The 24829-nt window shown below is 48.6% G+C and overlaps 1 protein-coding gene across 4 annotated transcripts in view; it reads left to right on the forward strand.

Moving 5' to 3' along the window:
- Nucleotides 1–24829, forward strand: part of CACNA1A (calcium voltage-gated channel subunit alpha1 A) — a 214697-nt gene that overhangs the window by 114685 nt on the left and 75183 nt on the right. For all 4 annotated transcript variants that reach the window (XM_072787044.1, XM_072787045.1, XM_072787046.1 and 1 more), the window contains exons 7-18: nt 834–937; nt 2076–2191; nt 3311–3367; nt 4414–4503; nt 12343–12552; nt 15559–15671; nt 17105–17217; nt 17331–17462; nt 17808–17880; nt 20056–20173; nt 20321–20388; nt 23586–23692. In XM_072787044.1, the coding sequence (XP_072643145.1) occupies nt 834–937; nt 2076–2191; nt 3311–3367; nt 4414–4503; nt 12343–12552; nt 15559–15671; nt 17105–17217; nt 17331–17462; nt 17808–17880; nt 20056–20173; nt 20321–20388; nt 23586–23692 (1301 nt within the window). The remainder of the gene's footprint in view (nt 1–833; nt 938–2075; nt 2192–3310; nt 3368–4413; nt 4504–12342; nt 12553–15558; nt 15672–17104; nt 17218–17330; nt 17463–17807; nt 17881–20055; nt 20174–20320; nt 20389–23585; nt 23693–24829) is intronic.

Raw genomic sequence — 24829 nt, forward strand, 5'->3', positions numbered from 1 at the left:
AACTGGCACTGTGACCTTGGACTGACACTTGTCTTTCTGGGCTTCAGTTTCTCCAGTTGTAAAATGGGCATAAAGGGATAAAATAGGGTCATCAAGAGGATTAAATGAGTAAGGTAACATAGCTAATGTACGTAGAACATCTGGCACGAGTAAGTACTCCATAAGCACTCGTTTTTATATTTCTCTCTTTCTTTCTCTCTTTCTTCTTGATTTTCATCCCTTCTTCTTACTTCTTTCCTGGCACAGAGTTCTGCTCTCCCAGAGGGGAATATTTGACTTGTGGACATCTCCCCTGCCCCTTGAAAACTGAGCCGGACATTTCTGGATATCTTTTTTTTTTTTTTTTTTTTTTTTTTTTTTTTGGTTCATCTTGAGGCTGCAGAGTACAGAGGAGGGAGACATCTGAGGAAAAGGCTCACACCCCTGCCATCTGCCTTGGTGATTTAACCTGACAGTCAGACCCTACCTTCATGTACCTCCTCTAAGGGAGGAGTATGACTATGTTGGGGAGAAGGAAGGAACCAGGGGATCATTTCTACATTTTGAATAGGCTTTTTTTCCCCTTCTTTTTACCTGGAGTTTGGTCTGGAATATTCTCTTGAGTTTCATCCTGGTTCCTGGGTCCTGTAAGGGCTATATCTGTCCTTCTAATGGTACCTCTGAGGTTTTCCCCACTAATTGATCCTGTGTTTCATTTCCCTGTCTGGGCTCCCAGAGCTCTAGGACACTATGGGACAAGGACGTTTGAAGGCAGAGCTCCCCCTTCTCCCACCTGTCAGATCATTCCTAAATCCCATAAACACTCACCTGCTTTCCCTCCTCACCTCCCGCAGAGCAACGATGCCTCAGGGAACACTTGGAACTGGTTGTACTTCATCCCCCTCATCATCATTGGCTCCTTTTTTATGCTGAACCTCGTGCTGGGTGTGCTGTCAGGGTAAGTCTCTGCTACCCTCCCCATCCCACTCCCCTTCACCATCTTCTGACCATAAAGAGGCCATCAAACCTTTGTTTTTATTCTCCAGGCAGCGAATAGGCCTTCCTTTGTCTCGGGTTAGCCAGAAAGTTATTAGCAAATCAGGTACAGGTGCAGAAGTTGTGCACTGCTGAGAGCACCCAGTGCAAGGACTCATGGTGGACTTCAACTCATAACAACAGTGCACCCCTGGCATTGAGGAACCTCTACCCCAGGAAAGAGGAGCTTCTTTCCAATGCAGGCCTCTCATTCAAGTCTTTCCCAACCCACAGCCTACCACACAAGAACCTTCTATAGAGCTTTACTTTCTATAATTTACATTTTTTAAAAAAACTAAAAGATTGGGTTCCCCCTTCCCCTATTTTCCAAATATACTGTATATTTCAGTATACAATCAAACATGCATTTTTGTGGCACACGTTATCCCTTACCCCCAAGATTGGGTGTGGGTATGAAGGGCTTAATCATAAATAGGTTTTATTTTTCTTGTCACAAAAAGTCTGGGGACTGGAATAGTGACTCCACGGTGCCATCAGGGACCCCAGTTCCTTCTAGCTTTTTACTCTGATGACCTTACCAGGCAGAGGCTTTCAGTGGATGCCTCGTGGTTTTAAGATGGCTACCTCACGCTCACAAGGGAGCCACTGCACATCCCAAACACAAAGAGGAGGGAGGGAAACGGGAAGGGGAAGGGCATATACCAGGGAAAGGAGGCTGCTGCAGAAATCTTCAGCTTATGTCTCATTGGCCTAACTTAAAGAGGGATGAAAATATCCTTCACTCAGGAGTGCAGAGAATTAGAATGGTCTACGCAGCCAGCGGCAGTTGGCATGGCATGGTCTTGTGGCTTTACTTTTTTCCTCTAGCTGGGTGTAGCTGTTGGATAAGGTGGGAAGTTGGCAGAAATACCCCCAACCTTTCTGGTGTTCTGATCTCCCAGGAGACCTGATTCCTTGTGTTAAAGTCCACTGCCTGCCCTCCAGGTATTTCTGGACACACACACACACACCCAGATACACACACACGCATGCACGCACGCATGCACACAGTCCCTAAAATGTCTACAACAGCCAGACCTGGCTCTTTCCTGCTTCTGCAGGGAGTTTGCCAAAGAAAGGGAGCGGGTGGAGAACCGGCGGGCTTTTCTGAAGCTCAGGCGGCAGCAGCAGATCGAACGAGAACTCAATGGGTACATGGAGTGGATCTCAAAAGCAGGTGAGGCCCTTTGGTCTTGAGACCTGGGAACCATGATCCCAGGCCTCGGAGCACACAGAGTCCTGCATGCAGCTTGTGGGTGGGTGAGGTGAGGGCTCTGATCAAGGGAGAAAGAGGACCTGGCCGGGTGGCCCTGCTTTGAAGCAGCAGGAATCTGGATCAGGGTAGGGAAACTTTTGGGGTGACACCAGGATAGGATGTCACACAATGGCTGAGGAACTTTGGTTTGCATCCCAGCCCTGCCACCTTCTAGCAGCGAAGCTTACTTCCCTGAGTTGTAGTTTCCTTGCTAAACGGAGATGATAGCATCTATCTTGCAGGGCTGCGGGTATGCAGTAAGATCACCCAAGCTAAGCCACTGAGAAAGAGCAATGCCCGACACACAGTAGGCACATGTTTATTGGTTCAACCATTCAGTAGATGCTTATGGAGCACCCATTGTGTGTCATGCAATGTTATAGGCACTGAGGAGATGGCAGTGAACAAAAGACCAGATCCTCATCTCAGGGCTCCAATGTTCTAGTAAGAGAGACAGGAAACAAGTACATATAATGTTGAGTACTCCCCAGTGCTGAAAAGAAAAATGAAGCAGGGTCGGGAGTGGAAAGCAGTTGGAGGAGGTGGGGGTGGTCAGAGAGGGTCTCTCTAAGGAGGTGACATCAGAGCAGATCCAAGAAACCTTGTGGATATCTGGCAAAGGGGGCTCTGGAGCAGAGGGAATAGCAAGTGCAAAGGCCCTGAGGTGGGAGTGGCATGAGTCATGAAGCAGAGCAAGGAAGCCAGTGTAGCTGGAGCAGAATATGTGCAGGGTTAAGTGGGAAGAAGCAAGGACCAGAAGAAGACAGGAGCCGAATCAGGCAAGGCCTTACAGGTCATGGTAAGGAGGCTGGGTTTTATTTTGAGGGAGATGGAAGTAGTGTTGGCTCTTACACTGTTGCTCAAGTGAGGCTGGGAGTCAGGAAGAACAGAGCAGCACATTTCTGGCTGGTTGAGCTGCCCCAATAAGCAAGAGGAGAGTGAAGAGGGCTGGGCCGACCCTTCTCAATCCTGATCCAAGGGAACCCAGCCCAGGAGAGGTGTGCAGACGCTGGAGCTTAACTATGTGCTCTTCCTCCTCAGAAGAGGTGATCCTCGCCGAGGATGAAACCGACGGGGAGCAGAGGCATCCCTTTGATGGTAACTGCTCTGAACCTGGCTCAAGGGTAGATCCCAGGGGAGACTGCAGCAGCTGGTGCTGGGAGAACAGACTGTTTGGTTCTAAGGGGCCTCCAGGGGATGGATGTTCAGAGCCCAGGTGACAACAAGAACAAACACGAGATCAGGCCAGGGTCAGGAAGATATAGGCACGGCGCCAATTTGCTCCTTTGGGGGACTTCAGGACCTCAGCGCAGGCTTTACATCATTTTCTGACCTGCCCTTTCTGCTTTAACCATGTGCTTCAGTCTTCCTCATCCATAAAATGGGCATGACAGTAATAATACCTACCTCACTGGATGGTTGATGGGGATTGCATTAATGCTCGCAGATAGAAAGTCTACAACAATGCCTGGCTCAGGGTCAACACCCTCTGTGTTCACTAAATAAGTCAATAACCAAGAGTCCAGCTCACTATTCAGGACAGTTGTCTCACCTGGTAGAGGTTTGGCTAGACAGAGCAGACTTTGGATTGAAAAATACTGAGATTGAGAAGGAAGTAAAGGAGCTGGGGCTTTATCTCAGTAGGTTACAAATCAGATTTTACTATTTTGGGGGAGCGGAAGAGATGACCCAAGGGGGTATCTAAATCATTTTGTTGAAAATGTGTGCCTGAACTCGCTGTCCCCTGGAGAGCTCGTGGGGGGAGGAGTAGAACCTAAATATTGAGGGAAGGCGTCAACAGTCCCAGCCTGCCTAGCAAGTGGGCTAAAGGTCAAGGGTAGGCTGCTTTCATAGGCATCACTGTATGTCCAGTCCCAGGCACCCCAGAGGGGAGAGGGTGACTGGGAGCCCAGACTTAGAGACCAAACAGGACTCAATTCTCATCTTTACTCCTGTGACAAAGTCACGTAACCTCCCTGAGCCTCGATCTCCATGTCTGCCAAATGGACGTACTCAACTTCCCACCAAACCAGATCACCATGAGGGTCAACCCAACAATATTTAGCAAGTCCTGGCACCAAGGTAAGGTTCCTGTCTCAAAAAGGGTAACGTCTTTTTCTCTTGCCATGTTTCCATTGTTGGAGCTCTGCGGAGAGCCACCATAAAGAAAAGCAAGACAGACCTGCTCAACCCCGAGGAGGCTGAGGATCAGCTGGCCGACATCGCCTCCGTGGGTGAGTCCCTCCTGCCACAGCCTGGCACCCAGCTCTCGCTGATCGTGCAACAGATGACAGCTGAAAGGTTTGGGACCCTCATTACCTGGATTTGGGTCCCTGCCCTGCCCCTGACCACCTGTGTGTCCTGGGGCAGATGGGAGTAACAGCAGTGCCCCTCTCCTAACTCCACTGTGAAAGCTTAAACTAAATAATCCGCTTTAAGCATTTAGAAGGGCGTCCAGCAGAGAACAAGCTCACAATCATGATATTAGGATTCATTAGTACTTATGGAGGGGCTGCTGTTGTGAACAAGGCAGGAACCAAATCCCTACCCATGTGGAGTTCGCAGTTGAGTGCAGGACACAGATGTTAAACAGATAATTACCGAAATAAGCCTGTTGTGATAAATGGCGCTGCAGAGGAGTCACCCTGGGTTTAGCCTGCTCTGGAAGAGTGGGGTGTGGTCAGGGAAGCCTTCTCAGAGGAGGTGACACTGGAGCTGAGAACTGAAGGATTGGTAGGAGTTCGCTATGGCAGTGAAAGTGGAGAGAACCATGTAGAAGGCTGTTGGTCTGTTGCTGTTGGTTATTGCAAAGGGCAGAGTTTGAGGGGCAGAGAACATTTACCCTCCCCCTGCTCACTCCTCCTGATTGAGACTGTGTTGCTCTTGACCTTCTCCCAGGAGAACATATAATTTTTTGAAAGGGGTATTTTAGACATTCCAGTAATGAAAATGGGAGTGCATCCTGGCCGGGGAAATAACGCATGCCTCTGAGGGGAGAAAGAATTTAAACTGTGTGGTTGGAGGAGGGAGGGGCAGAGGAGGGAGAGAGGGAGAAAGAGAGAGAAGGAAGGAAAAACTAAAGGCAGAGAAACAAGAAGGTGAGGGGGGGACCCTGGGGGGCTCAGTCACTAGAGCATGCATCTCTTGATGTCAGGGTTGTGGGTTTGAGCCCCACACTGGGTGCAGAGATGACTTAAAAACAAAATCTTCAGGGGCTCCTGGGTGGCTCAGTTTGTTGAGTGTCTAACTCTTGATTTCAGCTCAGGTCATGATCTCAGGGTCATGAGATCAAGCCCCATATCAAGTTCCATGCTGAGCATGGAGCCTACTTAAGATTCTCTCTCTCTCTCTGGGGAGCACCTGAGTGACTCAGTGGTTGAGCATCTGCCTTTAGCTCAGATCGTCATGATCCTGGGGTCCTGGGATTGAGTCCCACATCAGGATCCCTGCATGGAGCCTGCTTCTCCCTCTCCCTATGTCTCTGCCCCCCCCCCTTTATGAATAAATAAATAAAATCTCAAAAAATAGTTAAATAATTAGATCTTTTAAAAATATATTCTCTCTCCCCCTATTCCTGTCCCCCCCAAAAAAAAACAGAAGGAAAGGGAGAAGGGAATTTAACATATATACATGGTTCTAATGCACAGACATCAACTATTCTATACTTTGCTGTTTTTACTCCACTCTAGTTTTTGACCTGGATGCTAGGTTTCAAGATCATTCCCATCGCAGTCCCATTCTTCATAAGGGTGGCAACGCGGAGGTTTACTTGGCCATGGCTCTGTCATATGGAGTTGTTTCCAATTTTTGCCCCAACGAGGAGTACTGCTGTGAACATTGATGTACAATGACTCCCCCCACCCTTTGGGCGTGTTTCCTTGGGGATAATTACAGGATCAAAGATATTAACAGCTTTTCAACTCATTATTCACAGAGCCATTCTGAGTTTCCAAAGCACTGAACCCATTTATAAACCTGCCAAGTACTCATACGATCACAGATCCCCCACCCCGGCCACTGCCTATTTCCCATTTAATTTCTTTTCCTAGTGAAATAGGTCTGTAATGATACCTTAAAGCTTATTTTAATTTGCATTTTTAATTTCTAGCCAAAACACTCTTTTCCTTATAATGATGGACTAGTCCTATTTCAATTTGTGGATACATCTGTTTACCTCCTTCCAGCAAGTTCAAGAATGGGAGTCAGTGCTCTGTGTATCTGATCTGTTCTGTCTGGCCCATACATTTTCCCAATTATGTTGCTTCCATTTTAAAAAAATATCTTGTTATATTTTGATAGGCAAACATTTTCTGTTCATACTACATGTATTTACTACCAGGTGCTGAAAAAAATTGGCATACTTAAGTCAGGATGTCCTTTATGGATAAGATTAGGTGCCTGCTCTTAATTGACAGATTATTTTTTGTCAGTCACTCTAGAAAAGATGGCAGAGTGATAATACCCAGTATTGGCAAGGATGTCGGGAAATGAGCATTGTCATATGCTATTGGCAGGAGTGTAATTTGCAGTGTTCCAATATATGGCGTGGTATTATTTAATTATAGATGTTTATATTGTTTGACCTAGCATTTCCACTTCAAAAACATTTCTTCCATGTGCACAAAAGGTCTATACCTCTTCTCAACAGCATTGTTTCTGGTGTTCAAAAAAGTGAAAACCAGGACCATGTGGCTGGCTCAGTCAGTGGAGTGTGCAATTCTTGATCTCAGGATCATGAGTTTGAGCTCCATGTTGGGCGTTAGAGCTTACCTAAAATTAAAATATGTTTTAAAATAGTGAAAACAAGAAACAAGCCACGTGCCCGGAAATGGGGAGATGACCAAAGAAATTACAGTATTTGTACACATTGGACTGTGATGCAGCCAGGAAAAAGAACAGGGCTGCCACTGGCATGAAAAGATGTTTGAAATTGATTTCTTGGTGAAAAAAAGCAAGTTGCATAGCATTATAGAAAATGTATGATATGGTTTTAAGAACAATATTAAGGGGATGCCTAGATGGCTTGGTCAGTTAAGCATCTGCCTTTGGCTCAGGTCATGAACTCAGGGTCCTGGGACTGAGCCCTGCCTGCATCAGACTCCCTGGTCAATGGGAAGTCTGCTTCTCCCTCTCCCTCTGCCCCTCCCCACCACTTGTGTACCTTCTCTCTCTCTCTCACTTGCTCTGCTCTCTCTCAAATAAGTAAGTAAAACCTTTTTTTAAAAAAAAAAAAAGGACAATATTAAGTATAAGAGTAGCTTAAAAATCTGGAAATTGAAGACTTGCAAGGATTTTCACTTTCTATGTGACATTTTTCTAAAATGTACAAATTAGTGATAGGTATTACTTTTCAAATCAGAAAAGTAACTAGGTAAGTTTAAGTTAACTTAAAAGCAACAGAGACTAATTGTAAGGAATCTAATGGCTGTACGGGCAGGGAGGAATTTGGTAAGGAAAGCAGAGAAAGCTTCATGAAGGAGGCATTTTTAAACTGGACTTTATGCAGAATGGGGAGCGTAAATCTGTTTATGAGGCTGTCATAATACAATAGCACAGACTAGGGGGCTTAACAATAGAAATCTAAGTTTTCACCGTTTTGGAGGCTGACATTCCTAAATCTAAGGTATCGGCAGGGATGGTTGCTTCTGAGGCCTTCCTCCTAGGCTGGTAGCGGCTGTCTCCTCCCTGTGTCTTCATGTGGTCTTCCTTCTGGATGTATCTCTGTCCTAATCTCTTCCTATAAGAACCCCAGTCATATTGGATTAAGGCCCACCCATAGGACCTTAGTTTAATTACCTCTTTAAAGACCCTATCTCCAAACACACTCCCATTCTGAAGTCTGGGGATTAAAAGTCCAGCATATGAACTTGGGAGATGCAGTTTAGTCCATAATAGGGGGGCGATCCAAGAAGCCATGAGAGATACTCAGGGACAGTTTGTCTGTGGGACACCTCACTCTTGAATTTGTGGCTGACATAAGAAACCTTGTTCCTTGGAGAAGGCAGTTCAAGGCTGCCATTTGATAAGTGTGTGATAAGGGGAAGGACAAGAAGCCAGAGTAGGAAGAGGTCAGATTAAGAGCTGTGGCTGTCCCATGGCATTTCTGTTGACAAAGCAGGTGGCTTTCGTCTATCTAAATGGATCCCAAACACAAGCCAGTGACTTGGTCTCCTGGGACCAGTTTTGCTATACGCCAACCCACCAAAATCTAGCTCCTTTGCCTGGTAGCTCAAAAATGCACAGCGGTTTCCTAAACCACCGCAAAGGAGACCTCTGGAATTTCAGTTCTGACCAAGAAATAGCTTTACCTTTATTTCTGGAAATAATTCAAAATAAGGCAGGAGCCATGTGGCATTTGCCACAATTCCATACCACAGTGAGCAGAGTCTTGTGTGATGGGTCTCTTCTGCACTATCAAATCAGCTGATAAACACATTATAAAGCAGTCTCTTCTACAGTTGACAAACACTAATGCTGAAGTGTGGAACTTGAGTCGTTGATAGGAAATGTTGAGTCATGAATGGAAGCTGCCATCACAACACCAGTTTCTTAGGAAAATCAGATTCCATTTTAGATTATTTTAATGGTGCAAGCTCCCATGTGGGCTGTTGTAACAGAGTACCAACAAACAGTGTGGCTTAAAACAACAGAAATCTATTTTCTCACAGTTCTGGAGGCCAGAGGCCCAAACTAAAATCAAGGTATCAGCAGGGCCTTGCTGCCTCTGAAGGCTTCAGGGGAGAGTCCGTTCCCTGCCTCTTGAGGCTTCTGGGGGTGTTTGGTGAGCCTCGACTTCTGTGGGCATCACACCTATCTCTGCCTCTGTGGCCACATGGTCTTCCTGTGCACCTCTGTGGCCCTGCTCTTCTTATAAGGACCAGTCATGAGATTTAGAACCCATCCTAATCAAGTGTGACCTCACCTTAACTTGATTACATCCGCAAAGACCCTAATTCCACATAAGGTCACGTTCATGAGGACCAGGCATTAGGACTTCAGCACATGTCTCTGAGGGACACAGTGCAACCCACCACTTAGGCAGGACCTGTTTCCATTTACAGAGATTTTTTTTATATATATATATATATATATTTTTTTTTATTGGTGTTCAATTTACTAACATACAGAATAACCCCCAGTGCCCGTCACCCATTCACTCCCACCCCCCGCCCTCCTCCCCTTCCAACACCCCTAGTTCGTTTCCCAGAGTTAGCAGTCTTTACTTAAGGACATGTAAATTGCCCCCAAAACCCCCAGATTAAACCTTGGTGGTGACAGACTACCATCCTCATGAGAGAACATTCTAGACTGCTACTGGCCACCTGAGGCTCTTGATGCCTTGAATATAGCTGGTGTGAACCAAGAAGTGCTTCATTCTAACACATCAGGTTTGGAAGTCCCAGTACCAAAAAAAAAAAAAAAAAAGAGTGTAAAATAATCTCTTTAACATATTTCTATACTGATGCTATGTTAAAATGATAATGTTTTGGTCCTGTTGGGTTTCATAAAATCTCTTATTAAAATATTTTTAAGACCTAAAGGTTACCTGCAATTACCATTCCAGACTACAGAGAAAAATTCAAGATAAGAATGGACAGAAAAAGGGAGTGTGGGTTAAGGTGGAACGTGAAATACAACACAGATGACAGTACACAGCTAATAGGGGCCTAGTATGTAGAAGGTGTTCAGTTAACACTTACTCCCTTTCCCTTCCCCATGAATGCTGGGCTTGTTGTGGGATGTGTCTCCGGGCCAGTGATTAGGAAAGACTTGCTCCATAAGTGGCTACGTGAGCTGGCTCTTCATTGCAGTTGTTGGAGTTACAGTAGAAGATTATCATGGCCAATAATCATAATGTTCCAGCATCATGCTAAGGCGTATTTCTCCCCATTGCTCTGTGAGGTGAGAAGTGTGTGGCTGTCCCTAGTTTATAGATGGAGACACTGGAGCCAGCCCCAAGATGCAAGGAAACTTGCCTAAGGTCATTTGATGGTTGGTGAAGGAACTGGCTTTTGGGGGTGGCTCCAGGAGGAGTAGGGGTGAGGAGCCTCTTGCCTGGTGACTGAGCTCTACCCCAAACCTCTCTCTCTCCTCCTTCTCCTTGTGGAGCATCCTAACCTGACCTGAGGCCTTCAAAAGTCTCATTCCTGTCTGCAATGCCCTGTGGATGCCTGTGGGTCTGGGTACATCTTTACGAGCTGCAGAGACCAGGGCCAGAAATGCTCTAACTGGGAAGGGCCACGGGGAGCCACCCTGGAGTTCTCAGTGCCTGTGAGGTCGGGCAGGTGATGGACATGAGAGAGGGATCCAGCCACCAGGCCTGGCCAACTGCCACTGAGTGGGAACATGTTTAAAATTTTGTGAATAGGAAGGAAGTGGTGTCCTGCAAGATGTTTGTGGTGTCCCTTATCTGGCTGGTGGGATGGGGTTGATGCATGAGCTGGATGGATGAATGAGTGACTGCACAAATTAGCTAATGAGTGCATGAATCAATGAACAAGCTAGTGAATAGGTAAAAGAGTGAATGAGCCAAAGACCATAAACAAACAAATGAGTGCAACTGAAGATTTTCAGGAAGAGATCATTTAGAAGATAAAATCAGTCCATCCAAAACTGAGCTCTGACCCCCACCACACACAGACCTTTGGATGGCAGCTCTGTCCCAAAACCTTGGCTCCCCCCTCTCTCTCACACCCATACTTGATCCAGCAGCAGGGGTTTGCATCTCCTTTAAATAATATATCCCATGGGGCACCTGGGTAGCTCAGTGGTTGAGCATCTGCCTTTGGCTCAGGGTGTGATCCTGGGGACCCGGGATCAAGTCCCACATCGGGCTCCCTGCATGGAGCCTGCTTCTCCCTCTGCCTGTGTCTCTGCCTCTCTCATGAATGAATGAACAAAATCTTTGAAAATAAATAAATAAATAAATAAATAAATAAATAAATAAATCCCAAATCAGCATCATTGCTAGGCTGGACCAGTCATCTCCCTGTTCCTGCCCTGGCCTTCCACCGTCTATTCCCCCCACAGCTGCCACAGTATGCTTGTGAGCACCTGAGTCAGGTCCTATCCATCCCTCCTCTGTTCAAGCCTCCGTGGTCCCCTTCACATTTAGAGCAAAAGCAAAAAAAAAGCCCAGGTCTCCCCATAGCCCATAAAGCACTGCTTATTCCACACTGTCCCTTCCCTGTCCTTACCAACTCCTCTCCCTCTCAACCACTCCAGCCATACTGGTTTCCTGATGCCATTCCCTGAATATGCCAGGCAGGCATATTTCTGCCTCAGAACCTTAGCACTTACTATTAATTCTGCCTATAGTATTGAGGTGACTTATGTCAACACCTTCACCTTGACCACCTGATTTAATATGGCAGCCTGCCCCATGGTCCCTCCTGGGGCTCCCCATCCCCTTACACTATTTATTCTTTTTGCCAAAGTACTGTGCACCTTCTGTCACACTATTAATTTACTTTTTTTATTATATTTGCTGTCTCTCCCCAAATGGAGATTAAGCCCATAAAAGCAGGGCTCTGTCTGTTAACTAGTGAATCTTGAACATCTGGAATAGAGTCTGGCACGCAGTAGATGTTCTGCAAGTAAAAGTATATGCAGGTAGATTCCCTGGTGACTCATTCCTTGGTAAAGTGTCCATGGAAACTAGGGTCCTATTCACACCTCTTCCTGGAGGCCTGCCAAGCATGCACCATGCAGCTCTGCTACTTGCCTCTTTACCAAGGGTCCTGAGCTCCTTCCTCATCCCCCCTGTGGCATGACCCCCAGAATCATCAGATGTGGCCAAGAAAGGGGGACACAGAAAGTTGGTCCATCCGTGGAGAGCCATCTGCCTCCCCATTGACATCCAGAGCTCTCATTGGTTGTTTCCAAATGTCATTTTCACCTTCTCATAAGCTCCATCTCTGGAAAGCTAAGCCCTGGATCATGATGATTCCCTCGGGCCAGAGGGCTCGCCAGGGAAGCTAATGGATCCCCTGGCGAGATTCTGTGCCTGGGCCACATATCAGTTAATTTCCTCCAGAGGAACACCCTGACATTCTCCATCCTTTCCTTGGCAGGGTCTCCCTTCGCCCGAGCCAGCATTAAAAGTGCCAAGCTGGAAAACTCGACTTTTTTTCACAAAAAGGAGAGGAGGATGCGTTTCTACATCCGCCGCATGGTCAAAACTCAGGCCTTCTACTGGACTGTGCTCAGTCTGGTAGCCCTCAACACGCTGTGTGTTGCTATTGTTCACTACAACCAGCCCGAGTGGCTCTCCGACTTCCTCTGTGAGTACCACTGGCCCCTGCCCCCACTGGCTCCTTGATCCCTTCCTCACACCCTTCTCCCAATTCTCCCTCTCTGGTGGTATGCCTTTCTTCCTTGGCTCTTGTTGAATCTGCCCGTTCATGTGGGTGTGTCTGCAACTGCCACCACAGCAACAGAGCCCAACTTCTTTGGGCCTGGGGGCTGGAAGCTGGAATTCAGGTCACCAAATACTACTGTGATGCTTTTTAAAGAGAGAAGTATGAGGGCGTTGGAAAAGAAACATAAAGAGATAGAGACCACAGGACAGCCAGACTGAGACAGAAACGCCCATGTAATTAATAGGTGTATCTCTGAGGATGTTAAAATAAGTATTTTACAGTTGAGAGATGGGAATGCTTTAGGAACAAAGAGTGGCGCTTATGTTGTCCCCATTTTCTCTGCTTATTTCTGACACTCCCTGCTTTTCCCCTCTTCTTTCAAATCTCCTGCTTTTTATACCTTTCCTTTCTTGATATTTTTTACTTCCTTAAGTCTGGGATTCATTTCTAGAAGATCACCTCCAACAAGTGTGAGAACATCCTGCTCCCTCATTGGGTACCAGGACCCCCAAGGCTTTGCCCTTCTGGGCCTATTCCAGGATTCCAGGAGCTAGCATGAGATACTATCAAAATTGATGGCCAGGTGGGGAGGAGGAGCAGCAGTGAAAGGTGAGGAGGATTTAAAAAATAAAGAGCTCTGAGGAATCAACAAGAGTAGTGTCTGGGCAGTGACGAAAGCAAATCCATGCCCTGGCTTTGGCTTGTGGGCCCTGCAGGAGGATTTCCCTAAACCTTTTTGCCTGCTGGCTGCCCTCTACCTGCACGTACTAGTTTGTCTGACTTAGGTCTCTAGCTTTTTTCCCCTTCTGACCAGGTTCAGAACTGACCCAGACAGCCACTAGAGATAGTCGAGTCTTCAGCCTAGAGAGACCCAGAAGCCTGGTCCAGGTCATGGTTTCCTTGTAACCCTCATTGTTCTCAGTCACATTGGTTGACCCCTCAGGACACCCCCCAGGGGCCAGCTCTCCTTCTGAGAGCCCTAACCTAGTTCCAACCTTAGTAATTGTATTTGGTCCCCCTGGAGTCTTACAAATGAGGATTCTTTACTTTTTGTCTTAACCTCCTCTGTAGTCTATTTTTAATCTCCCATATTCTCCATACTAATCACTTTGCTTTGTCTGTCCTGGTTCAAGAACAGGGGGTTGGGACTTCCTGCCCCAGGCCTCTAAATCTGTAAAGGTCCTTTAATTATTCCCAGTTGAGAAAACTGAGACACAGAAAGGTTAAGTAACTTGCCCAGGGTCACACAGCTAGTAAGTGACAAAGCCAGTATTTGAACCTAGAATCCAAGCTATGTCTGATGCCCAATCCCTTCCCTGGTTACCAGGTGGCCTGGATTCTCAGTGACCCTGGACAAGTCACTACCATCATCCATCAATCAAAAGCATCTTCATTAAAAAAAAGAAAGAAAACATCTTCATTTATAAAGCACCCTTTTATTTTATTTGCCACTAAGAAATAAAGTAGTGCTGCCATCTTAAACTGGGATATGGCAATTTTAAGATACACCCCCCCAATCCACAGATGTCAAACTGAACAAAAAATGTTTGTCTTGGAATCAGCGAAGTGTGGCCGCTTCTCGTGGTCTCGAACTTCTCATCTGGAAATTGGAGTCGATGGCCCTGAAAGTTCTTCCAGACCCACAAGTGCTACAGATAATTCTCTCAGCTCTTGTGCATTGTCAGCTATCAGGTTTCCATGGTAACTGGGAAGCAAGCATCTCAGAAACTCTTGAGTTCTCCCAGAGTTGTTTCTGGTGGTTCTTAGAATACCCCAGATGTTATAGACAGTTTTCCCCTCATTGATATTTTGGCCTGGCAATCCTGGAGGCCCTGGTTTCCTTCAGATACTAGGAGCTCCCTGGAGTCCAAAAACCTAAGAGGAAGTTTTGGTCAGGAATGAGTGTGAAGGACCTTGATGGTTCAGACCATCTCTTAAAAGAACAATATAATAAATGCCCTTGACTTTCAGACAAAATTACCTATGTGACCAAAGTTGGAAGTTCTTGGAAGTTTGGGTCTTCTGTCTTCCTATCTGTATGTTTTCTCCCCCTTAGAAGCCCTCCTTACCCTCATTCCCATCCACTGGGTGAGAATCCATGCCCTTCCTGATGACTCATCTTCCTACCCCACCAAGAAAGCTCTCTCAGAAAAAGGTCCTGAAATTAGCCATGTCTTTGCTGGATCAAACAAATTACCCATAGGTTACCTCTCCCCAAGGCATTTACACCATTAGGCTTTATCTTGTTCAAGACCTTTTAGACATCAGCAAGACAGAATTTTGCCAGGGGACCTCAGATAGGTTTTCCAAGTTGGAAGAAAAGCTGTACCTTGAATTGGCTGCCCCTGAATCTCCAGCTAAGTCCCTGACCCAAGGATTACTAAAAGGACACCATTATGATTTCTATTTCTATTTTTCCTTTAAAGCCCAAGCATATAAAAGTAGATTAATCATAGTTCTTAGATTATGACACACTGACATCCTGGGGCCATTGTTATTTTGTCAGTTAGCCATTTAGTTTGTTAGTTCATTAGTTTTAGAAACATGGTAAACACCCAGGGACCCACCAGCCAGCACAAAATCTGGGTCCTTGGCCACAACCTGCATCTAGCCCTTCTCGTTGAATCAGGACAAAAACTACAAGGTGGAGAGCCATGGAGCTTTAACCTTACTCCTTTTTAAGATTGGCCAGGGGTCGGTGGTGGGTTGGAGAGTGGGGGACAATTGTTGTTCCTCCCCTTTAACAAAGGAGAAACTGAGGCCTGCAGAAATGAAGCCTTGCATAATCTTTGGCCAAGGCCATCAACAGCTATCCTCTCTGCATCCCAGACCAGAGCAGGACAGGATTGCTATTAATAAGAAAGTCCATGAAACCACTCCCACCCCACAAACTTAACCTCCTCTTTATTTCTCCCCTCTCCCTTCCAGACTATGCAGAATTCATTTTCTTAGGACTCTTTATGTCCGAAATGTTTATAAAAATGTACGGGCTTGGGACGCGGCCTTACTTCCACTCTTCCTTCAACTGCTTTGACTGTGGGGTAAGTGCTCTGGTTGGTAAACAGTTCATTTCTCCAGCTCTTGCCTAGAATGGCTGATGCCTGGGAACATCCGAAAGGGAACAGTAGGGTCACCCCTGGATGTGAGAGCCTCCACTGAGTGCAGAATCCCAAATTTTGGATGAGGATACAGAAGTCCCAAGACTTTTAGCCACTGCCAGTCGGAGGGAAATGTGCAGACCCTCTTTCGCACGGGGGATTTGGCCATTCACACTAGGGCTTCATGCAAGAGCAGCTCACAAGAATGCCCTGAGTGGCCTTGTTTGTAATAGTCCCAAACCAAATGACCCAACATCCCTTTGCAGTAGAATGGATAAATAAGTTGTGACATAGCCATATAATGGAATTCTCCACAGCAATGAGAGGGAACCAGCAACAGCCACACCCAACAGCCGGATAAATCCCACCTGCATGATATTGCACAAAAGGAGGCAAACACTGACAAAAAAATCAGTCCGTACGGCACGTTTTGCTGGTGGAAATTCAAATAGATCTAAACTCTGTTGGTTAGGGATGATGCTTGATAACTTTGAAAAGGCAAGGACCTGGAAAACATTATGCTAAGTGAAAGAAGCTAGACCCAAAAGGTCACATACTGCATAATTCCATTTATAGGAAATGTCCAGAACAGGCAAATCCATAGAGACCGGAAGCAGATCAGTGGTTGCCAGGGGCTGGGGTGGGGGTGCCGGGGAGTGACTCCTCATTGGGTCAGGCTCTCTTTTGGGAGTGATGAAATTGTTTGGGAAGTGAAGAGAGGTGAGGGTCACACAACGCTGTGAGTGTGCTAAATGCCACTGAGTTGTGTACTTCAAATGGTTAATTTTGTCTTAGGTGAATTTCATGTCAGTTTTTTTTAACGCAAGGAAATGGTTATTACAAAATTCAGGATGGTGGTTATATCTAGGGGTCCCTCGAGGCTTCCAGGGTGTTGACATGTCCTATTTCTTGACAGCGGTGGCAGTTACATGGATATTCACTTTGCAGTTATGCATTTCAGGAATTCTTTGCTCTGCCTGAGCTGCTAATCAATTTTAAGAAAGGGATGAGGAGGGACGCCTGAGTGGCTCAGCAATTGAGCACCAGCCTTTGGCTAAGGGCATGATCCCGGAGTCCTGAGATCAAGTCCCGCACTGGACTCCTTGCCTGGAGCGTGCTTCTCCCTCTGCCTGTGTCTCTGCCTCTCTCTCCTTCTGACTCTCATGAATAAATAAATAAAATCTTAAAAAAAAGAAAGAAAGAAAGAAAGAAAGAAAGAAAGAAAGAAAGAAAGAAAGAAAAGGATGAGGAAAGTCTGAGACTATCACCCATCACCCTGCTTCCATTTGGGGGCAGCTTGGTGGGGTTCTTGCAACTTTTGGGGCCAAGGCATGTTTTCAAGGTCCCTGGACACAAGCCCAGGTTCTGTGTTCTAGGTTATCATTGGGAGCATCTTCGAGGTCATCTGGGCCGTCATAAAACCCGGCACATCCTTTGGAATCAGCGTGTTACGAGCCCTCAGGTTATTGCGTATTTTCAAAGTCACAAAGTAAGTCTTTGGAGTCCCCTGGCATCCCAGCAGGGGGCAGGGAAAGGGACCAGGGTGAGGCCACCTCCAGGATGCTGGGAAGTGGGCTCAGCTGGCCCGGCCTCTGTCGGCAGGTACTGGGCATCTCTCAGGAACCTGGTCGTCTCTCTTCTCAACTCCATGAAGTCTATCATCAGCCTGTTGTTCCTCCTTTTCCTGTTCATCGTTGTCTTCGCCCTTTTGGGAATGCAACTCTTCGGCGGCCAGTAAGTGCTCAGCAGATTCCCCAGACTTCTGCTTCCCTGGGGTCAGGTGCCCTCAGACCCAGGCCTGATCCATCCAGAGACCCAGGCTCACCTCCGTCTCGCAGACTGCCCTCCTCACGAACCCCCCAGATGCCCAGGGCACTCACCCAGATGCTCAGGGCCCTGGGTACAGTCAGGGTGTCCTTCTAGGGAAGAGATAGGAAATAGAGATGATGGAGATATTGCCCTGGAAAGATTCTAGGGAATAGAGATGATGGAGATGTTGCCCTGGAGACAGGATGCTGAGCCAAACCCTCAGAGCACCCTGGGCAGGGCCAGTGTGACATGCCTGTGTCCTCCCCACAGGTTTAACTTTGATGAAGGGACTCCTCCTACCAACTTCGACACTTTTCCAGCAGCAATAATGACGGTGTTTCAGGTATGGTCTTCACCCGGCCCCAGAGGTGGACACCTCTTAGCATCCAAGATAAAAGCACCCGCTCAGTGTATGGGGGACGCCTCTTAGCATCTTAGATAAAAAAGCACCCGCTCAGTGTATGGGGGTAGGGGGGCCCTGGTGAGGGGACCAGGGTGAGGCCACCTCCAGGACGCTGGGAAGTGGGCTTAGCTGGCCTGGCCTGACTGCCCCTCCCCCTGGGGGGCTTCCTTGAATCCCTCTTTCTCTACTTTACCTTACCCTCCTGTTTTAAAATATAGGTTTTATCATTATTCAGATTTGGTGAGGCCAACAGATCAGTAGATAACTGCCATTGGGAGCTGTTATAAGATAGTTTATTGTACTTGCAGATTCCAAGAGAGGGAGTACAGGGCTCACCACACAGGGCCATACGAGGGAAGCAGCTGGGTGGGTCAGGAGGCAGAGGGAGGGGGGACGTGAGCACAAGCCTTTAACTGTGGTTTCTGCAGAAAGGATTGGAGAGGAAGGGTAAACAGATTTAGAATTGGCTCGTTTGAATGATTTCAGTGAGCTCTGGGCATAGGGGCCGTCTCAGGTTGGCTGGTCCCTGCCCTGGAGTCACTGGGGCAGGGGGTTGTTGGCTCTGAGTGTAAGAGCCCAGCCCAGATAGAGGAAGTGGTTTGGGAGTGTGGGCTCTGTATTGGTTGATTTGCATTTGACAAGCGTGCTTACTCCCCAGCAAGTTGTGTTTACTCTGTAGGAAGTAGGTAGCCCTGACTCCCTCTTGGGTCAGCAAGGATCTCCCCACCACCACCACCAAATGTCAAAGCATCAGAATCCAGGAAATAAAAGACATGATTCCTACACGCACCCTCCCCAGGTTGGCAGGCACCCCGATCCCACATTCTAAAGCAAATAGACCCTGGGTGGTCTTCCTAAACCAGCCCTTGCACCTATGTGGACATATGCCCTGAGGTTTGGGACTGACCTAGCTGTGACCACCAGAGCCTTTCTCGTGGGTTCTGTCTCTTTGGGGTGAGGGGAACAAGAGAGTGTATGGAAAATGTGACTTCACTCCCTCCCCCTCCTGGGAGGGTAATTTCTCAATGAGACCCCTAGACCAGGGTTGGAAAGGGAAACCATCCATGAAGTTTCAGCCCCCACATACATGATTGCCAAGAGTTGTAATCACCAGCCATGTATCTTCATCACAGGGGGTTTTGTCCAAGAGGGATTCTATCCCCCAAGGACGATTGGAAGTTCTAAAAACATTACTGGTGGCCACAGCTCTGGGGGAGGCGTGCTATAGGCATCTGGTGGGTGGGGGCCAGGGCTGCTGCTCAACCCCCCACAGTGCACAGGACGGCCCCACCAGAGAGAATGACCTGGCCCCAAATGTCAGCAGTGTTGAGGCTGAGAAACCTGCATTAACAGATTGACATTTTTTGGAGTTATTTCACATTTACTTTATCCTTGTGAAAATATTACAAAGGAGGGAAGCTGGATTTTTTTTTCAGTGAGCACGCCTGTCCCCTCAGTCCATCCCATAAGCATCAGGGCAACTTGCATTTGCCAGCACCTGCATCCCTGTGCCTGACAGGCTCTCCGATCACTAGCTCCCACCCTGCCTCCAGGCACAGCCGTCCAGAAGGACTAGTGATTATGTGGCTTAAGCAGCAGAGCTCTGGAGGGCCCACAGGGCTGGTTCCTGGGAAGGACTCTCTTCCTGGTTTACAGATGGCCACCTCCTCACATGGCACAGAGAGAGACAGACAGACCCAAGTTCTCTGCTGTCTTTTCTTAGAAAGAAAAGCACTGATCCCATCTTGAGAGACCCACCAACGCGTGACCTCATCTAACCCATCCCCAAACACTGTCACATGGGGGTTCAGAGCTTCAATGAATTTAGGGGGCACAGCTTCATGTATAGCAAATCCCCTTATCACATCAGGGAAGACAGAGTTACAGAAAGATTTGTGACTCCCCCAGGGTCACCTTTTCCTAGAAGCCAGGCTGAGAATCCCTCTGTGCAGGGATGTCCCTTCCCACTCACAAACGGGCAAGACCCCCCCACCCGCCGCCCCAGAGACCAGGGCCCAGAAGAGCCACTGCGGGCAGGTTCCAGCTCTACAGCTGCGTCTCCACGGGGCCCGTGGCTGAGAGGGGTTGGCTGTGTGTTTCTCCGTCCCCTTTCAGATCCTGACGGGTGAAGACTGGAACGAGGTCATGTATGACGGTATCAAGTCTCAGGGGGGCGTGCAGGGCGGCATGGTGTTCTCCATCTACTTCATCGTGCTGACCCTCTTCGGGAACTGTATCCTCCGTGGGGAGGGTGGGGGGGCAGGCCTGGGTGGCCGGTGGAGCAGACTGGGGAGGGGGCGGGGGGCACAAGGGAGGATCCAGGAAGCCCCGGGAGCCAGGGTCCGAGTGGCTGTGCTTTCCCTGACTCCAGCGCCTGCAGACACCCTCCTGAACGTGTTCTTAGCCATCGCGGTGGATAATTTGGCCAACGCCCAGGAGCTCACCAAGGTGGGGTTGGTGGGAGAATGTTTCTCCCTGCGGCAAAGTTACCACCTGCCGGTGGCAGATCAGGACCAGGCTGGGTGTGGAGGGTGGGGGCAAGGTCTGGATGCCCCGGGCCCAGGAGGAGGCAGCTCCTCCCCCCGAAACAGACTGTCCCTGACCACAGCGGATTCCACGGCCGAGGAGGTGGGAGGGGGTGAGGCAGCGGGGCTGCCACACGAAACAGATGCCAGACTCCACTGGAGTGCCCATCTATAGGGAGTGGACAGCATCAAGGGACCTCCAAGGAGTGGTACAGCCCCCAGGCTAGCAGACATTGTCACCATCCTAGAGCTGAAAGGATGGAGACAGATGGAGATTAACCCGTGCAGGGTCTCGAGGCTCAAGGCGCGGCCCCATCAGCTTGGGAGCTGGCCGGACTTCACCTCCAAGGGGCAGCAGTAGAGAATGAGATGATGCTCATGGGTGACAGGCCTTGCTGCCATCTCCCTTTTGCAGAAGGGGAAATTGAGGCTCAGAAAGGCAAAGTCACTGGTCCCAGATGGTATGATAATAGCAGCTACTATTTATAGCCTCTCCCGGTGCACCTTAGGCACTCAACACGGTTTTTGCTATACAGTAAGTGCTCAATAAAGGGAGCCTAGGGCTAGTTACTAGGTACAACTTGGCCCTAGGGCTTTCATTGGACAGAGCTGGTAAAAGGAAGGGAACCCAGGCCTGGCAAACTCCAGAACCCGAGTTCTTTACCCACTCACCCTGCGCCCTGCTGGTTTTCACTAGAGCCCCAGCTGAGCAGGAAAAGATACAAAGTAACAACCACAGCAGAAGAGACAGCACTTACTGTTCTCTCCCATTTCACAGGTGGGAAAGCTGAGGTCCAGAGAGGTTAAGTGACCTTGCCACATAGCTAGGGGCTAAAAGGGCAGAGATGTGAGCCCCTCAAAAGAGCAAAAGTGAGAGAAGAGCAGAGGAAGTCAGGAGAGAATTTGGGAGAGGGGGCTGAGAACCATCCATGGGAGGAGAAGTTATCACTCGTGTCAGTGATGTTGAATTACCCAGGCAAAATTTACAGTCAGATGCCCCTTAGAGCAGCCTTGGACTCCCTGGGACTCGGGTCGGGCTCAGCCAGGCACAGAGGAGGTAGCATTGCTTTTAGTAACACGGCTCACCCGCCCTGGGATAGCCCATAAGCAGGGCCGCTGAGAATGGTCATGCTGGTTGTGCACTGCGCAAAGGAAGCCGGGCACCTTTTTTGCAATTTGACAGGGGGGTATTGGAAAACCGCCCCATTGCATTAAGAGAACATGTGCAGAGTCTTCCTGTCGGCCCAGGAGGGCCACGCCTAGGGCATCCCTCTGCTTCTCGGCCCCATCTCCAGAGCCTCAAGGTGTCGAACTGAACTGAGCGGACGCTGCCAAACCTTCCATCTGCTGGCCCTGGCAGGAGGGAGAGAGAGTTTCCCGGGGCCCCACTCCGACTGGGGAGAAATGGAAGTCTCTGCTACCCCAAACACACGGCCCCAGGCCTGGTCACTGTGGAGCAGGCTGGCTCCAGGGGCTGATCCAACTGTGTGCTCATCCAAGATCCAGGAGCCCATCCTCAGAGGCTGTCACAGGGCAGAGGGTGCACCAGGAGGGGTGGGAGTAGCGGAGGGAGAGAGGCAGGATCATCTGCGAAGGATGGACATCCTCCTGCAGACCCAGATTATTTCCTTCATTTATTCTACAAGTATTTCTTAGGCATTTCATATGAGGCAGGGACCCTGCTAAACCCCTGGTGTGTTTTCATCTCCTTCAATCTTCACAGAAAGCAAGGAAGTAAGTTCTCTGAGCCCCACTTCACAGATTGTGTCATTCATCCAAAAAGCATTTATTGAGCACCTACTGTGAGCAGGACCTGGTCTAGGAGCCAAGTACAGGGCAGTGAGCAAAATAGGCAGAAATCTCTGCCCTCGTAAGGCTGACATTCGAACGAGAAAGATGACAAATTTGTCAGATGGGGAGAAGTGCTGGAGAGAAGAGCGAGAGAGAAAAAGTTGGGGAGAGTGAAAATTTTAGGTGAAGACGGTGAGGCCCTGAGACGTGGAGCGACTCACCTGACGTCAACGGTAAGCGGAGGAGCTGGGATTTAAAGCCAGGGGGATCCAGAACCTGTCCTCTTAGCCACGTGCACTGCTGCTCAAACTTGACCTGCTCTTGATAGTCTCCGGGGAGCTTATTGAAGATGCAAGCTCCAGGGCCCAGCCCAGGCTCTCCCACAGGCCTGGGAGTCTGTATTTGCAGGGCAGGTGAGGCAGGTGGTCCAGGGACTGGGCTCCGAGAAATGCAGGGTGAGGTGTCAGGAGGAAGGGAGGCCTTGTGAGAAGGGGTGGCAGGCCGGATCCCACCTCTGTGTTGTCACTGGCAGCGTGTCCTGATCTGACCATTTCCGAGGTGGTAAGGTTGCTGCTTGCCCCAGAGTTCCCCGCTCAGGGGGAGAGGTGCCCTGCCGTAGCATGGCTTTTCTTATTGGTGGGTTCATCTCTGGCCATTTCTTTCTCGTTGCTTTTTCTTTGCTTTTTCTTTGTTGGCTTTTCTGTTTTACGAATGAGGCCCTGCATGAAGGCTGAAGAAGGATTTAAAGCCCCAAAACATCTTTTTCTGTATGTATTTTTAAAACATCTTCCCCCACCCTCCTCCTCTCTGAACCTAACCGGCTGAGAATATAAGCTCCTCTCCCAATTCCCCTTCTGGAGGCTGTTGGCAGTGCACGGGATGGGCCATGGGATGCCAGTTTTTTCTGCATGTGGGGGCTAGTCAGGGTGTTTTTTTAAAAGGCCTGGTTCAGAGACCTTAACCCAGAAAGTAAAGTGAGAGGAAAATCTGCATTACTTTCCGGCTCACGGAGACAGGATGCAGAGAACTCTCCATTGTGGGAAAGGAAGGGAGTCTGGTTTTTTTCTTTTAGTTTCCTTCCAGTTGTGTGCTAAAATAGAGTTAACAAGGAGCTGGATATGGAGGCTGCGCGTAAAGGGGCTAGTAATGCACTTGACCCACGGTGGGCACCTATTCCCATCTGCCGGCCTTGGCTATGGTTGCTTGACCCACCCAGGCCACACCTGCTTCTGAGTGTTTCACATGTTGCCCCTCATTACTGTAGGGTCAGAGGTGAGGCCCCAAGGCCGAGTTCACGTTTTGTGAACAGGGACTCCATGTGTCTTTTAGGATGAGCAAGAAGAAGAAGAAGCAGCCAACCAGAAACTTGCTCTACAGAAAGCCAAGGAGGTAGCAGAAGTGAGTCCTCTGTCGGCGGCCAACATGTCCATAGCTGTGTAAGTGCCCCCAACTCCAGAATGCTATCCAGGCTCCTCAGCCTATACCCCCTCCTGGTCAACGATTCGGGGGCCAGGAGCAGTCCCTGACAGGGTTGAGGTACGTCTGTTCTCCCACCCCCTTTTACTTGATAAATAGTTAATAAGCACCTCCTATGTGTCAAGTATTGTTCTAGCTGCTGCAGAGACAGCATTAACAAGAGGTTAAGGGGTACAGGGAGAGCTAGGGCTTGGGAGAGTTGGGCTTTTAAATAAAGTTGTCAGGGAAGGCCTCACTGAGGTGATAAGACCTGAAGGAGGTGAAGGAGGAGCCAAGGGGGGATCTGAGGGAAGAGCATACCAGGCAGCAGGAACAGCATATGCAAAGGCCCTGAGGCTGGGATGTGCCTGTTGTATTTAGGGAACTGGAAGGAGGCCACTGTGACTGAAATAGAGGGAGGGAGGGAGGGAGGAAAGTGGGAGGAAGTAAAGACAGGTGACAAACATCGTTCAGGGCCTTGTGGGTCACGGGTGGGACTCAGACCTTTGCTCTGAGTCAAGTGGAAGCTATGGAAGGTTCTTGAGCACAGGTAGGACAAGACCTGACTTGGGTGCTCATGGGGGCTCTCTGGCAGCTGTCAGGGGAACAGACTGCAGGGAGCATGGGTGGAAGTCTGCGGACTAGGCTCCTGGAAGAAAAAACTTCTTTGGTCCATGCAGAAGGGATAATGGGACTGGAGTAGGGTGGTGGCCCTGGTGGTGGATGTAGCTGAATTCTAGACAGATCAGGAAGGTAGAGTGGACAGAGTCTGCTGGTGAAGCAGAGGCACTGAGGCGCTGAGTGAGATTAAGGTTAATGTGAGATCCATTGACACTGATACTCCGAATTGTGCCTGTGTCAGGTGTCCTGAGGATTTTGTACACTGTGGGGCAGTGCATCATGTGACGGTGGGGAAGGGGCTTTCTTTGCCAAAGTGGAAGGAGGTGGCTGTGAAAGGGGAGCCCGGGAAAACACATAATCAGACCAGTGACTTTAGCACAGTCTGTGGAAGACGATGGTCTGTATAAAACAATCAATGCACACAGAAACCCTGGAAAAGTCTGTATACTCCGGGCTGGGCTCCAACCTGGCCAGCTCTCCAGCAGCGGCCCTGTGGG

This window comes from Canis lupus, chromosome 19 (assembly GCF_048164855.1).
Source record: "Canis lupus baileyi chromosome 19, mCanLup2.hap1, whole genome shotgun sequence".
Taxonomy (NCBI): Eukaryota; Metazoa; Chordata; class Mammalia; order Carnivora; family Canidae; genus Canis; species Canis lupus.